Source organism: Zonotrichia albicollis, chromosome 7 (genome assembly GCF_047830755.1).
Source record: "Zonotrichia albicollis isolate bZonAlb1 chromosome 7, bZonAlb1.hap1, whole genome shotgun sequence".
Classification (NCBI taxonomy): Eukaryota; Metazoa; Chordata; class Aves; order Passeriformes; family Passerellidae; genus Zonotrichia; species Zonotrichia albicollis.
The window spans coordinates 46,369,175-46,385,980 of NC_133825.1; the positions used below are offsets into that span (position 1 = coordinate 46,369,175).

The window sequence follows — 16,806 nt, forward strand, 5'->3', positions numbered from 1 at the left end:
GTGGATGGTGTATGAGTGAGGACAGCTTGTATCCGTTGGGATGGAGAGCAACCTTTAGATAAAAGCTGCTTTTACGATGTGCCTGCATCCCTGTGTTTCCTAGCAGAGGGAAGAGCAGATAATGGCTGAAGGTTTGGGCACAGAGACAGTGAGAGCACAGGATCCAGGTCAGCTGACAGCTCCTGCCAGAGGAATATCCATGTACCCTTGTGCCAGGAGCAGCAGAGTTAAAAAGCATCAGGCTGCTGTTCAAAGGAACCAGCAAAAACAAAATGTAAATGAGGTGCAGCTCGATGGATGTGACTTGTGACTGAAGCATTTAGCAGTTTCACTGAGGAGAAAAAGAATTTCTGCAAGTAACACAGACTTCAAACATTTGTTCTGAGTGAAAAGAAGCAATTCAGGGCATGTGGACAAAATCTTCAATGCTGTAGAAATTGCAGTTCCTCAGAAGTTTTAAGACTTAATGATATTTGCAGTGCACACCCAGGCCTGGGTTAGGCCTTTTATTTTACGTGCACAAATGAAAGGGTTCCTTGCAAGAGAAGAATTGAAACTTCTTGATTTTCTCCCACTGCTGTAGTTTTGAAGAACTGCAGAGTTCTTTTAAATATGTGAAGGCCTTCCTAAGTGCCTGAAGTGATTGGAAAATATGTGAGATGGCCTTTGAAGTATCTGACATAATAGATGAATGTCACTTCTTGTCCCTTCCTCCTGCCCTGGTCAAAGTACAAGAGACTCCAACATCTGTTAAGGAAAACAGAAATTCTTTCCGGATTTCCTGGATGCAGAGCCACAAGAATCCTTTTTCCTCTAGTAAAATACATAAACCTCTGAAACAATTACTATTTGTATTGTTTCTAGCAGGCTTTCTGTTTTTAGTTAACAGATGTGTATTTAATAAACAAGTAGTTTAGATCCTGTTTCAGGCATACATTGTGCATTGTCTATAAAAATATGTAGGATTTTCTTTTTGTTTGTGGAATTACTTGCTTTTTATGCATAAACAGCGATTGTGGCATGAGAATAAACTGGTTTCACTATGTAACATTTGTGATTTGTTTCAGAATCTTCCCTCTGGATCTCCACCTGTTGGGGCCATTAAACTTACCTATATTTCAAAGGTAAGATAATTAATATGTGAGACACTAATTAAATTCTTGGTGGTAACTACCAAGGGCCTCAACTGCAGACAAATTTAAATGGCACTTACTCCTTTTGCTTCTGTGATACTCCTGAATTAGGGAAGTGTTAAAACACTTCAATAGGTTCAGGTTAAAATAAGAACAGATAAATTACTGTGTTGTCTAAGTTTGTTTAGTGATTTCAAACAGCAGCACTTTGTGCTCATAAAATTGACATTTCAGTTCTTTATGAGTATTTGAATTCCCTTTAGTCTTGGAAAAAACACAGGTCATTTATGAATGGGAAGATGACTTTGGGTGTGATACCTTGCAAGTAATAGTGACTTTTAATAGACAGGACAGAAAAATTTCTAAAAAATACCTAGTCCTTGATACTGTGTATACAGTTAGTTCTAAATATGTCTGAAAGGGAACTGTGAACTAAGAATGTTTCTGTGGTTAAATTTGTAGCAGACAGTGCATTAACAAATAAATGGAGAAAAATACTTGACTTTTTCTTGTCTGTCTGCTCATTTCTCGTTCTTCCTTTGCATTTTTGTTGTCAATACTGCATCTTCCCACCTTCCTTGTTTGTCTTTCATTTTTGTTCTTTTATAGTTCTCTTTATCATTATGCCTAACCACCTTGCCGTGCTTCTAATCTTTGAATTTACCTCCTTGAAAGAGAATAAAACTTGTGATGTCTGATGGGTGTATTTTGTGACATTTATAATCTGAATTTCCCTTCTAGGTTAGCGATGCAACAAAGCTGAGGCCAAAGGCAGAGTTCTGTTTTGGTGAGTTTGGCTTGTGCTGTGTGCATCAGGTGTCTTCTTCAGACATTTGGAACAAGGAGAATGTTCTGCAGTTCTGCTACCAGCTACAGCTGGGAGTGGTTAAAAAATAGCTTGTATTCACTTTCTTCTTTAGTATGATGGAAATGTTGGCTTCCTCATAAGGTGTTTTTGTGTTTTTTCATAGTGCAGCTTAATGAGGAGTAGGTGCGAGCTGTTTTTTCAGATGTCTGAAATTTTTGAGGCATTAATAAGTAATGACAGTTGTTTTCAGAAACGTGGCCTGCCTGTCAGCTGGAAAGACAAGAAATTTAACTCTTGAACATCTGTTTTCCTGATGAAAGACTTGATTTAATTGATCTAAAAATGCTCTCAGCCAACGCTCTTAAGTCAAATTTCAGCTTCTGGTGCTGCACAAAAAAATAATTCTTGGGATGCCTTCTAGATTTAAATTTGTTTTAAATTTACTGAAGCTTTAGATAATCCTAAAGCTCCTCCTGGTTTTAGGCAAGTACCTGGTGTATCAGTTCAGTGCCATCTACAGATTACAGATTCCTCTGCACATCTGTGGAGGGCTTTGTCCTCAGCACTTGGAAAGGTTCTCCTGTCAGTGGGCCAGCTCTAAAACATCTTAAAGATCCAAGATGCTGGCTTGAATATCTCTAATTTATTAAAGAGTTTTCATACTTTGTAGAGGAAAAATACAAATTTACTGTCTTTATATTCAGATGGTTTTAATCACCGTAAAACCTATTTCAAGAATTAGCCATGATTTTTTTTTTGCTGTGACACTGAAATGTGTTTGTCATTTTTTGATAATGGATGCCAGGGACTGTGAGGTAGAGATATAAACTCATTAAAATATGTTTCTCTGCCAAGTCACTGAAGTAAAATAAAATTTGTGTTGTAGCTGTCTTAAAGTTGTTTGATCTTGTACATCATATACTTAGTAATTAATACTGATTTTCCCAGCAATTAATTTTTTTTTTTTTTTAAATAGTAAATCAGTGACCATAGTCATGTTCATAATGTCACAAAGGATAACAGATTCTGGGCAGAGGATTAAAAGGAGGAATTGTAGAAGTCCCCAGGTATAAGACTTGTTGCATGGGGAAATTGAGAAAGAGGAAATGGAACTGTAGAATATTTTGATAAAATTCAAGACAGAAAAATCAATTTTCAAAGTTTGTATCATGCCATTTACGTGGAGAGCTTAAATTACTAGTTTTTTAGAATAAAGCAATCAAGTGGATTTATGTGCCTTAAGATGACTTTCTAAAATGAAGCACAGCAGAGCACTTAAATACTTTAAATGGAATTTCATCTGAAATCAAATCTTTTCATAATGATATTAAGTTTGCTCTTAAATTTCAGTGTTGCTAACTTTTCATGATGGTTTTCAACAGTTATGAATGCAGGGATGAGAAAATACTTTCTACAAGCCAATGATCAGCAGGACCTAGTTGAATGGGTAAATGTTCTGAACAAAGCTACCAAAATCACAGTAAGTGGTTGAGTTGATCTTTAGCAGTGCTTTCAAATGATGATTTTCTCAAGGTGCTTAAATGTAACCTTTGCCTCCAGTTTCTATCACCACAAAGAAGTCTTGGCTTGATTTTGCAGTACTTGGAGAAACTGTAGAGAACTCCCCCTAAATTTGAGTTTAACTTTCTTTTTGGAAATTGTACAAAAGATAATCTTTTTAATTATAGCTTAATATTTTTTTCTAGTAATTTAAAATTAACTGTGCATTAATAGTATTTGAAATATCCAGAAGACACTAGCAAGCAATGAAAAGACACACATACTTTTACCTGCTGTCAAAAGCTGTTATTTCTTTAAGTATCACTAAAATATTTGATCAAGCTCCAAAGGCTCTCTCCTGATTTTGAGTAACATCCATGCAAAGAAACCTTGTTGGTTCTTCTGGTAAATGTTAAATGACTTCTCTGGGTTGTACCAGGACAAGTTTTTATCTCGTGATAGAAACCCCCACGTGTTATCTCAGTCTTTTCAGGAGGCAGAAGTTACGGTTTTATATTTTCCAGTTTTGGGGAAGTGATGACAGTGAACGCTTCTGAGAGCACACTCTGACAAAGAAGGGGTTCTGAGCATGGGTGCACACTTGTGTTTGTTGTCTGTGACTTTCTCATTTTTGAGTTATCTAGGGATGTTTACATGAGTTCTTTGCACTGTTTTAATGCAGTCCATTCTTTGGAGTTATAAAAATGGTACTACTAATAATAAATTAAAAAACAACCCAGAAGCACAAAGCCTTCTCACTTGGGTTTTTCATAAAGAGGATGCACCACAGCCAGGCCTGAGCTGTTCCCAGTTGAAGAAATTAAATGAATAAATAAATAAATGATTGCATCAATTTAGAGTGAATGCTGTTTATCATCTGTTTATCTTGCATTTGAAATGGCTGGTGAAATCATTAGTATGATTTTGTCTTTGAAGGAACAAGCCTTTGAACAGCTCAAGTGCAGTATTAAGTAAATCCAATTATTGAATCAAATAATTAAGATCACTCACTTATTTTAATATGAGCATTACTTGCTGCAGACTGCAATCCTCCAAGATTCATTGCATGTTTTAGTCCTCTTGAGTGCTGATAATGTCAGAATGGCTGTGAACCTCTGCAGCCTAGCACACTGTGTACCCATTTTTGAGAGCTGTTTGAAAATGCCTTTGTGTGAGGGGTGGCTGTGGGCTCGGGCTGCATTTTCAGTAGGAGTTTGTGACAGCTGAAGCACTTCCCCACAAAGCTGTAGCTACAAACCCTGCTTTTCAAAGGCTGAGGCTCATGAGTGAGCTATCCTTCAGTGCTGGGCTTGGCTGGGGATGGAGTCCCTGGCAGAGGGGTGGCCAGCAGGACACTGTCCTGGGCTGACATCTGCTCTCAGCACTGTCTGTACTGCCCTGCAGGCTGCATTTTGTAAAATGAGCACTCCTGGGCACAGGAACTTGAATCACAGACTATAAAGTGGCTTTGCTTTCTTGTCTAGATCAGTTCAGTTCCAAGTTTTGAATGTGTCACAGTCTTGGATGGACAATTTGTGTGTCCTTTCTGAAGGAGTTTGGATGTCCTCTGTAAATACCCAGCAGGTTGCTGGGTGGGGTATTTGGGTGTGAGACTTGATCTCTTCTTGTTGAAGTCACTTCAGATGTGCTATATTAACATTAGAGGTGAAGGAGAGATTGAAGGAGAAGAATTGAAGGAGAAATTTCTTTTTCATTAGAAATGAAAAAGATCTTGTATTCACTGCATTTCTTAGGTTAAACAAGTTTACTCAGAAAACTGAGTAAACTTTTTAGATCAAAACAGAGGGAAATCAAATTCCTGTGGAGTTTTGATGGCTTAGTTCCACATTTGAGAGAATTATCTCATAGTTACTGATAGTTAGGTAGGCAGGGTCACTTTGGCCAGAATTTAGCAATATATCTGTGATTAATGGGGGCAGTAACACAGTCTTCATGCCAAGTACATGTGAGGACAAATGTCACACTGGTCAGCCACCCTGTGTGACCAAAGTCCCAGTGTTTATGGCCTTGCTGTGCTGCCTCTGCAGGCACTGGGGCGTCTCCACTTTCTTACTAAAACTGAAAGCAGCTGAAAAATAAAGAACCAGTTCTCAGTGCTTTGTGAAGATTAAGTGATGCACTTTATGGCAAAGCCTGCAACTGATTTCATCCCCTGAAATGTCTTTATTGGCACCACTTTCCTCTGGAGCACTAAAGCCACAGTCATTACAACAAATTTTTGTATAAGCCATTTTTAGCCTTTTACAGTTAGTGACCATTTGTTAAATCCTGCTGAAAATGCCTCAAAATTCTTGAGTAATGCTCAGGTTTTTGGGTTTGTTTTTTTTTTTTTTCATGAAACTGATGTCAATTCTCACATTCCAACTGCAGGTACCAAAGCAGTCTGATCCTCTCTGCCAAATGGAAAATGCAAATCGTCAAGCTGAAAGCCCAGGTGGGAAGAAGCAAGTCTCTTACAGGACAGAAATTGTTGGTGGTGTTCCCATCATTACACCCACCCAGGTAATACCCTCCAGACAAGTGGGTTATTATTTTACACAAAAGCTGTACTTTTATATACACCTTTATTCATACTGAGTGGAGGTTCTCAGGATTTTATTCCCTTTATATAAGATTTTAAGTATTTGCTTGAGTACTGATTTTTTTTTTTGCTCACACATACCTGTTAGTATAATAATAATATTTTTGTCTGCATAAAATTAATTGTTGAGGTTAACAGTGATGAAGTTCTGCCCCTTTAACAGAAAAAAGGGGAAAAAGTTGTAAGGAAAAGTGGGGAAAAAAGGTTGAGAGGCTGAACAAGCTTATGGAAGTAGAATCTGTGCAGTGCTAAAGATAGAACTGAATCTGTTGCTGAAAGTTTTCTGAGATGAAAATAGTTACAGATTAGATGAATATCATGTAAATTATATATATGCTCCCAAAATGCTTTAAAATTTTGGTGAATTCTGATGTTTTGTAGTCCTAGAAATAACTTTTTGTTTGCTGTAGCCACCTGTAGTGTTTTGCCCATGTTACTAAATACATGCATTAATTTTACTCTGTACCATTTTTTTTTAACTGAGATTTGTCAATATTATTTGAAAGTACTCAGCACATTCTTGGTTTAGTTTCTAAGAGCAGCTTACAAGGACTCAGCCCTTGGGGAATCTCAGTTGTCTCTGGAAATCAGTTAAAATATTTTGTTCTTTCAAATTGGAAATGAGATTTGTGAGCATGGGATGACAAAGTTATTTCCTAATGTAACTACTATAGCTATTCCTTCACCTTTAGAAAAATAAAAAAAAAACTTGAGAGTATTCTGAACTTTCCTGTGTTTTTTCTAGAAAGAAGAAGTCAGTGAGGGCAGTGAAGGGGCTGACAGGAATTATTTGAAGAGGTCACAAAGTCACCTTCCTTATTTTGCTGCTAAGCATCCCCCAGATAATGCCATTATCAAAGCTGGTTACTGTGTCAAACAAGGAGCAGTGGTAAGTATTATTAAAAACAAAATAAATTTGACAGTGATTTTATTACTACTGAGAGTAATAAGGATTAATTAAAGATAAAATTTATCCTCTAGTAGCACTTAATTTTTATATGTGTCACTAATTTTCATGACTTTCTTTATTGTTACGTTGTTGAGGATATTTTAGAGAGGCAAGGTGTGTGCCCAGACTTCCATGGGATGGTTGGTGCATGCAGCTGGGAATTCTGTTCTACAGTCTGTAGAGATCCTTATTTTGCTTACTAAAAACATCTAAACTGGGACAGAAGTTCAGTGCCTGCTTTTTAAATCAGTCAAAAAAAGCTGGTTTTTCAGTTCAGAGGAAGAATTGTGCATCTTATCAGACTGATTAACACATGTGGAGCTGTTCATGTGATGTCTTGCTAGAAGAAGGAACAGATAGTTCAGATTAAGCAAGATACACATCTTTGAGTTCTCAGACTCTTTTTATCTTGGATTATGAAGCTTCCTTTTGTGACATCCCTCTTTTAGTTAAAAATAAATTAGAAACCTGTGATGTATTGTCATCCAATTTTTCCTATAGAATAGTTCTGCTGCTGAGTTTCTACAGTTTGAATAAATCTTAGAAAATAGTAGCTTTAAGAATTTTTAATTTTTTCCAAAAAAATTACTAATTGGGCGAAGTCATCCATAATTATCTTGGGGACACTAAAGATGCAGAAGTTGTTATTATAATAAACTATAATAAAAACATTATTCAAAATTAATAGTTATGAATAAATAGGAATTACAAAATATCATGTACTATAAATAACAACTAGAATGGTAAATATAATTTAATATATTCATAATACATTACCTGTAAGTCTGTTTTATTTTATATGTAAAATAAATATTTATTATTTTCCCTTAACAGATGAAGAACTGGAAGAGAAGATACTTTCAATTAGATGAAAACACAATAGGATATTTCAAGTCTGAACTGGTAAGTTTCCAATTCTGTGTTATTTTCCAGTGAGAGATGCAAGGAATATGCTTGTGTTTGAGAAATGTGCTCTGCTACTCCTGCAGCTCTTGAGTCTGTACTGTAAAACCTTTTAATGACTGGGAAGAACCAAAAAAAATTAATGGGGCAACTGTTCAATCTGTTTGGGAACGTTCCTGTAGGGCACTGAAGAACAATAATAAAATCTACTCTGCAGTCACCCTGATTCTTGTACTAGTACTTTGTCATTTTACACGCTTATAAAATTAATTGGGTTGTTGAAATAGCTGATCACTGTGAGAAAGACAAAACTAATCTTGCAATTCTTCATTTAAAGTTAGAATTGTGCTTTATCATCCAGATGGTGGGATCTTCTCCCACACATTTGTTTCACCAGGGCAGCCAAGATGGACAAAAACCTCTTGATTTTCTGTTCAACAGCAGCATTTGCAGAGTTTCTTTTAGCTTCATGACCTTTCTTCTTTCCCTGTCACTCTAAGTTTTTGGCTGATTTTGACCAGATGTTAAGTGCCTTCAGGCTTCATTTAAAGATTAAATGGCTGGTTCTGAAGACAGTAAAGTGTGGGATTCCTTTTTTGGGAAAACAGACTAAATGTAAGAAAATCTGTACCTGAGGAATGAAACCTGAGTTGTAGAGTATTATAAATTAAGGAGAATTGAGTTTACAGGCCAAACATAAGATGTAAAATGTGAAGAACCCAAATTTCAGGCTGTTTCTGAAGTTAACTTTGATTTCATTTCTAATGAGGACATCAGCAGTAGCAGGGGTTTGATCTTGCATCATTATCTTTGTTAAGCTGTCAGCAGAACAATTCTGACTCACTGCCTGTAAGAAACCCTCTATTTTTATTTAAAAAACAAATGTGAGCTCAGATTGCTCACAAACAAGCTCTAACCCAGTGAAGAATTGTGCTGTGGGAGGGTGGAATAGAAGGATGGTAGAAATACTCTCACTTTCAGTGTTTAATTGTGTTCCTTGAGCCTGGTCCAGTCCAAAGGAGCAGAGTGGAATACAGGCAATATGAGACTCAGAAAATGATCATTTCTGAGCTGGGCTTTTCCCTCCAAGAGATGGTCTTCACAGTTGATGTATTTGAAAATGCATTTTAATGGATGATTGAACCTAAGAACAGCAGAGAAGAGATACAAGGAGTACAATAACTGAAAACATTGGGTTTAAAACTTCCTCCTACATTTGATCTGCTAAAGAGCAAAATGATTAATGGGAACTGCTCTTGGAGCATGGTTACATTTGGGTGATATTTGCTGCTTGCTCAGCATAAATCTCCTTAGTGTCTATTACAGGAATTGTAGGGGAAGTCATTCCAGAGCTGAAAGCTTTTGTTTTATGTGGAAGTTGTAGCCAAGTGAAGCAATCCATTGTAACTTGGCTTAAAGAAATCACAGTAGGAGGTAAAATAAGTTGTTGTTTGTTTGTAGTTTACTGCAGCAGCCACTAGAAAATAATAGTGTGTGTGATATTATGTTGTCATGGGAGAAGTGAAAGTGTTTCTCTTTGAATGTACTCACTTTTTTCCTATTGTGTGAAACTTTAACACTTATTTTTCCTGTGGTTAACAGAATTTCTGAATGCTTTGAGAGTACTTGTTCTTTTACAGGTGTTAAGGACTGGTTTCTTTGTAGTACTTTTAATTGTATTCAGTATAGGGTACAGTTAATCTTACTTAAAGCCATGTCATACAGTCCAATTAACATAGCATCTTCTATGGTAGCATTTCATAAGCAGATTAAAAGCCATGTCATACAGTCCAATTAACATAGCATCTTCTATGGTAGCATTTCATAAGCAGATTAATGTAATCAAAATTTTAATGAAATGAGCTGCTTGAGGCCAGGGTCAGTTGTCTGATCTGGTTAGGGGGAGATAATATATAATTGTTATATATTGATTATAATTGATTATATTGATATTATAATTGATATAATGGTTGTCTTCATTATAGTATGGAATTAATGTTTTGGGAGGTTTTGCTTCTTGATTTGTCCTCCTCTTCATTGCAAGTGCCATGGTTGGTTTAATACTTACAAAAGCAAGGGAAATTTTGGTTGACACCACTTTTTTCATAGTGACTGCCTTGAAAGTCTTATTTTTGTAAGACTGCTGCTGTCCTGGCCTCTGGCTCTCTGTTCTAGTTCTTAGATACACTGTACTAAAACATATTTCTTTTTTCAGGAAAAGGAACCTCTCAGGGTTATACCACTTAAGGAGGTCCATAAAGTTCAGGAATGCAAACAGAGGTGAGGAGGGAAGCACTGATATCATTACAAGGGATGGAATTCCCTGCTTGGCATGGCCAGGGTGCTCCTTGGAGAACTGTTCAATAACTTCACTTGATGTGTGCATGTGGGATGTTCTTTCTTTATGGGACAGCACATTGTTTTGTGCATTAAATGGGTTTTTTGAGGGTTCTCTATTAATGTGTTTCAAATTTGCAAACTTGGCACAAGGGCAGAACAAGGGACTGTCATGGAACCAAGAGTTAGAGATGTGTAGGTGCTGTCTGGTCTGAGGCAGCAATTTCAGGAGTCTGTACTCTGCTTCCATAATCTCTAAACCTTTAGAGGACATGAACTCATGTTGGGTGGATGAATCTGGCTGAGAGCACTCTTCACCCTCCTACCAAATGGCAATATCCTAAAGAATAATTGCTTTTGTAGCACTTGAGAGATACTGATTTTTCTGTTTCTTCTTTAGCAGACTACTTACATAAATTTGACTAGAATGATATTTTTAACATATAATTTAAAATGTTCAGACTAAAAATGTATGATAAATATATTTAGACTTAATGTTATATGATTTTAAATGTTCCAATTAAAAATACATGAAGTAGCACATGTGCCACTGGTAAACTAAAGTCTTGGGGCTAAAATTAGTAAAAAAATCAGTTAAAAAGATAGTAGAGTGATAAAGAAATGCAAAAGTCAGACAGCAAATGCTCTGATTCTCTGCCAGTTCTACAGTCTTGTTAAAATACAGTGGGAAAGTTGTACTTGCTTTTGAACTATTTTTGTATTTCATTTGCAGTGATATAATGATGAGAGACAATCTCTTTGAAATTGTAACAACTTCTCGAACCTTTTATGTGCAGGTAATTTCTTTTTTTAAACTTCGGGCAAACCCAAGAGACTACCAGAGTTAAATACAATTTAAAAATGAAATAGCAGAACTTCTTCACTTTGACCATGGCATGATTTTCATGGGGAGTGTGATCTTCAGGGTATTTTTACTGCTTTATATAGTGGTATGCATTTTATAAGTTCAGAGTAAGAAAAGTCTGGGTTAAGAAATAAAGTCTTCTGTGACCGTGTTCACAGGGGTCCAGTGATGAGGGAAGAGATGAGGATCTGACTCCATGTTTCAGAGGATGATGTATTATTTATTATATATATTATATTAAAACTATACTAAAAGATTAGAAGAAAGGATTTCATCAGAAGGATAGCTAAGAACAGAAAAAGAAAGAATGTTAACAAAGGTTTGTGGCTCAGACAGAGTCCAAGCCAGCTGGACTGTGATTGGCCATTAATTAGAAACAACCAACATGAGACCAATCACAGATGTACCTGTTGCATTCTACAGCAGCAGATAACCAATGTTTACATTTTGTTCCTGAGGCCTCTCAGCTTCTCAGGAGGAAAAATCCTAAGGAAAGGATTTTTCATAAAAGATGTCTGTGACAGTCGGTCTGTAAGAAATGAGGTCCCCCTGTGTTTCAGTGGCACACCGAGCAGCAGGGTTAGCTTGTGCTGCAGGTGGTGGGGCAGTGGGCAGGCTGGGGCTGCTGCTGACCGTGGTGTTGTTGTTGGCTGCAGGCTGACAGCCCCGAGGACATGCACAGCTGGATCAAGGCCATTTCTGGGGCCATCGTGGCGCAGCGGGGACCGGGCAGATCGGCGGCTTCCGTACGTCACCCTGCACCCCAGAGGGGCTGCCACGAGCTCCTGTTCACCTGTGCCACTCACTCCTGCCTCTCCCTTCTGCCTTCCCTCTCTCCTGTCCTGTAATAACGTGGCCTCTTTGCATGAACTTTCAAACATCAAATACTTTGTGGTTTTAATGGAGCACTTTTTTTAGTCCTACCTGTGACTTTCTGTGCATTGTTTGTCTTGAACACGTAGATAATGTAGTGCTAACCTGGAGAAGGCCAGTATGATCTGTCACTATTACTACTTTGGGAGTTAAATTAAAACTTTAATTCCTGTGAGGTGTTTCTGCTAATTGCTGTGTTTTGCAATCCAATGACAATATCCTAATTTCTTTGTAACAACTCTCACTGCTAAATTGTCGTTCTCTATTGCTGATAGTTTATTGTATATAAATTTAAGCTAAGAGATCTGTGCTCACACAAATTAGTTCTTGCTGTTGGAAATGCAGTGAGAACAGCATCTTGTAGTTCTGAACTGGGGCACTGTGACAAGTGTTAACATTTCTGAAGCCACGTGGGTGCCAGCATTTCATATCTACTAGCATATCAACTGTATTAGTTGTTTAGCACAAAGGTCATTAACTTGAGGAAAGTAGTGGGAGTTACTCTGGTGTCACAGTGTCTCCAAGTATGCCCAGATGTAGCACCAGGAATACTTCACAGCTCAGGTATTGCATGCTGTGTTTTTCATTTTCTGTCTCTGGGATGTTTTGTAATAAACTGGGTGCATCATTACCCCCATAATCTGAAATCTAGTAATTCAAACCTGTCTTTTGACTACAAATTTGCATTGATACCATGTGTCTGGTAAGCTAAGCTCCCTTCATCCTAAGCTCCCAACCAATTTTTGGTAGCTGCTTCATGCTTTTATTTCAAACTTCCTGATATAAATTTTCTCTTTGTGGGGGCAATGAAATCACGCAGGTAACTTTTCTTTCCGTATGCTTTTTTTCCTGTGTTTTTTTTCTCTTGTGGGGCTAACTGAGCAATGTAGCTATGACTGTCTGCATCACTTCTTGTTCCCTGTGTTGTCCTCTCTCCCAAGTCCAGGTGACTCTAATCTTAGCTTTGCACTGTGTTCCAGATGCGGCAGGCCAGAAGGCTGTCGAATCCTTGTATACAGAGGTATACATCAAGAACTGGTGAATGCAGCACGTATGTGGGCTCTCATGGAAACTCGCCTTCTTAACAGAGGGCTAGGACTAGACACTAATTTGCACTATAAAACAAACTAAAAAATAATGCTGCCTGTTGTCATTACCATTACTGAAAACTAACTCATCAATAATATCGTTCACTCACAGGTTTGCACTGTTTTTTCTTGCTTTTAAAATGATTGGAAATGAAAAACACCAAAACCGCTGCTTATACATCAAAGCACAGTAAATATTTAACCATAAGTGATGTCACTTTAATAGGAAAGCACTGAAGCCAATTTGCATGAGAGTTCATATTTCCATTTTACTTTACATTTGTTTTGAAACTGCGCCAAAGTGAGATTAAATGGAAGCTGCCCACAAACTAATACAGATGAGTGCACACAGAACATGCCCGTTGTAACTCTAGGATTTGGAAGGCTCTAAAGTAGCCTGATCTGCATGGCTTATGAGATCTCTGCATGAAATGATTAGTTCAAACATAGAAGCATTATATAATAATGTATAATCAATATCCTGTTCAAAGCAGGGCACCTTAGGAGTAGTGCAGCAGCACAGTCTCTTAACTGTGAAATTACAGCCAGTGTGGGTAGTAAAATCTGGATATCCCTCAGGGCAGCTTAGTAAAAATTCAGAGGTCTTGTCCTAATATCCCTTTTGTCCTATTTGGTGAAGTAAAATTATTAATAGTAAGCACAGTAGGTAAATCAGTGACTCATAAGTTCTCTTAAAGCAAACTTTTTTCCTTAAGTGGAATATCAAGGCAGGTATGAAATAAGACACTGTAAATGATGTGAAATATTTTAGTGAAATTGAACACCAAACTCAAGTCCAAAAAAAGTTGCTCAGGTTCATCCAATAACATTAAGCTCACATATAAAAAGAAATATGGTAGTACTTGGCAAAATCCATTTTCATTAAATTTATTAATTCATATGTCATGAGAATGTCATAACATTCTAAAAGAAACTTGAAAAACTACAGTGGAAAAAAATAAGTATTTAATTTAGGATTTATATTTGCATCTTGGACACACATCTGTGATGGGTTTGGGGTTTATTTTTTTTTTTGCTAACAAATGTGCTTGAGAAATGCCTTGATTTGTGTGTGCACATGGGCTGGCAGATTCCTTTAGTTCCTGGACTAACACTGGTGATGGCAGAACTGGCAGCAGCTGCAGCTCCTAATGCACACACAGTTCACTGCAACATTACACAGCATTTGCATCAGAGCATTTCAAACCCTGCACTGCTCAGGGATTTGAGACATCCTGACAGAACTGATGGATGCAGTGCAGAGCCCAAGGAACTTCTTGTTCCTGTTCAGGAGGTCAGGCTATCCCAGGACATCCAAATGGCATTCCATGCCTGCTCTTCAGACAACTAAATCATCCCTGGGTAGTCTGGGGACTTGTTTTTGTCAGTAAGTAAATGGTGGAAGATATTTTAATAGCTATGTAAAGGTCAGCAGAATAATGATAATAAACACAAAACAATAACTTGCATGGAAGGAGTAGCTTAAGTATCAGTTTCTTTTCTAGGTCATTAACTTTGGAAATTTTTATATACTCATGATAGCTTAAAAGTTTTGTTTGGTTCTTGGGAGAAATTAGGAAGATTTGGTGCTCCAAGAACAGGGAACAGTAAAATGTGCATTACTTCAGGATCCAGGATATGACTGCTCGATTATATGAATAGGTCTGAATCCATTTTTCTTTTGGAAAGATGTGACTTTCAATGGCCTTTAAAGTGTGCATCTTCAAGCGGTTATTTAACATCTTAGTAAAATGAGGAGCCTAAATTGCTGGACTAAAGTCTACAGAGCTGCTGTGCTTGATTTAAGAATTTCATCTCATTGAATGCAGCAGCTGATGTTGCTGTGAGCTCACACTCAGTAAAGCAGAGCCTCACAAAGCACCTGCCTCCTGCTGCCGTGGCTGATGCTTCGCTTTGTGTATTTTCTGTCTCCATATTTGTATTTATTTTGTTTTCATGAGTGTGAAATCTGAACCTGCATCTTTGCAACGTGCCATCAGCCACTTCACCTGACACATCCCCTTCTTTTTGCAGGAGCATCCCGAGTCTTCTGCCGAGCCCGGCCATGCTGTCCGTGCAGCCAGCTCACATTCCACAGCCCCTCACTGCAGCCCTGTGGCCCCAGCCCCTCACCCCAAACCCCCTGCCTTGGAGAAACGAGGATTTCACGAGTCTTTTACCAAGGCCAAGCCAAGGAGCTACAAGATCCAGGCTGTCGCTCCAAGAGAATCAACTTCCAAAGTGACTGACCGGGGTCCCTGGGAACCCCGGAGCAAAAATGGCACTCAGGAACAGGATCCTGGCCTTGTGGATCTGGATGATGCAAGCCTTCCAGTTAGTGATGTGTAGGGATGGAAGTGTTTGGAGAATGATCCATTTGTTCGGTCCTTTAATTTCCTTGCTCGGACTTTGAACCAAAGAAAATTCCAGGAAATGAGAACAAAAAAAAAAAAAAATACAAACCGGAGCACTGCTGTTATATATATGTGTGTGTGTGTTCCTGTGCACACATGGGTATATATAATGTGTGTGTGTGTTGCCTTTCAGCTGAGGGTCAGAGATGGGCCTTAGGCATTTTCTCAAAGCCTGATAGTAAATCACTTACTAGGGAGGGGCCAAACTGCACAGTTTAGGAAAAAAAAACCAACCCAAAATGCATTAAACAAACAAAAAAAAGTACTTCTGCAAGTAAGCAAGGTACCAGCAACTGCTAATTCCTAATCTGGCAGGTTTACTAAATTTGCAACTAATGCTCTGTTTTGGAGAACTTGTTGCCAACAAATGTGATTATTTAATTTCATCTTAAACTACAGTAAGATTTTAGGTATATATGAGAATTTTTTCTCTCCGTGACTTCCAGATACCAGGAAATGCACAAAATGTTTCTTCTGTTCTTTAAGATCAACAGTGTCAACTGATTTGTTATCAGAACAAGAATTCTGAACTCCCTTGGAATTCTCATTATGGTGCTGTAAAATTTCCACTAAAATAATATTTTGAATAGTCAGCCTATTTTTGATGCACTCCTAAAGGTGGGTTATAACTTTTTGCACATTTGGATTTCCACGGACTGCATGTATTGGTGTTTTGGAGGGGGGGAGAAGAGAATTTGGACTTTGGAATTTGGACACTTTAGATCTTTTTAACTAAGTAGGGTTTATGTTGTGTTACATTAGGCTTTGCAGCAATTATGTTTTCTTAAATGTTTAAATGTATTGTTTGGTTACTGTTTTGAGAATGATTTCCTTCCCAGTGCTTTGTGAGCAGTTCTTGTTTCTGTATTATTGATCAGTGGAAGAGTCCTTTAGTTGTGTTGTTATTGGTACTGAACTGTTCCTAGTCCTGCAATCGTGGCCTATAACTTTTGGTGCACTAAGAATCTGAAGTGCCTGTGTTTTCTCTCACATTGTTGAAACACTTTGGGGTTAGTGATGTACACAGACCATTCTTACTGGGTTTGAGCATTGGCTTGGAGTTGCTCTGGATAGCATAGCTTGAAACAGCTCTTTAAAACAAGATTTATGCCAGGGGTACCAGTGTTCTGGTGTTGCACCCACTGCTGTGCAATATGTGTTCTTAAAAAAGTGAGTATTTGTTGTTTGTGTGCATTGTGTTACGGGGCATCAGTGATGCCAGCGAGGAGAACCTTTACATTTCAAGTATTGGATTAGGTGGTGTGTACTTTTCATCATTTTTGGAAAAAAAACCCATTTGCTTTAATCCCAACTCCACAAATATCTCATGCTGC

At 37.8% G+C, this 16,806-nt stretch overlaps 1 protein-coding gene across 5 annotated transcripts in view; it reads left to right on the plus strand.

Moving 5' to 3' along the window:
* The window catches only part of PLEKHA1 (pleckstrin homology domain containing A1), a 29,654-nt gene extending 13,900 nt beyond the window's left edge, over positions 1 to 15,754 (plus strand). For 2 of the 5 annotated variants that reach the window (XM_074545342.1, XM_074545343.1), the window contains exons 3-12: positions 1,068 to 1,124; positions 1,875 to 1,920; positions 3,324 to 3,421; positions 5,833 to 5,964; positions 6,789 to 6,932; positions 7,827 to 7,895; positions 10,111 to 10,175; positions 10,966 to 11,029; positions 11,754 to 11,843; positions 15,093 to 15,754. In XM_074545342.1, coding sequence (XP_074401443.1) covers positions 1,068 to 1,124; positions 1,875 to 1,920; positions 3,324 to 3,421; positions 5,833 to 5,964; positions 6,789 to 6,932; positions 7,827 to 7,895; positions 10,111 to 10,175; positions 10,966 to 11,029; positions 11,754 to 11,843; positions 15,093 to 15,407 — 1,080 coding nt within the window. In that variant the 3' untranslated portion in view covers positions 15,408 to 15,754. Of the gene's footprint in view, positions 1 to 1,067; positions 1,125 to 1,874; positions 1,921 to 3,323; positions 3,422 to 5,832; positions 5,965 to 6,788; positions 6,933 to 7,826; positions 7,896 to 10,110; positions 10,176 to 10,965; positions 11,030 to 11,753; positions 11,844 to 12,916; positions 13,022 to 15,092 lie in introns of all 5 variants that reach the window. The other 3 variants (XM_074545346.1, XM_074545344.1, XM_074545345.1) reach the window with 3 other exon arrangements.
* The last annotated feature ends 1,052 nt before the right edge of the window (positions 15,755 to 16,806 follow it).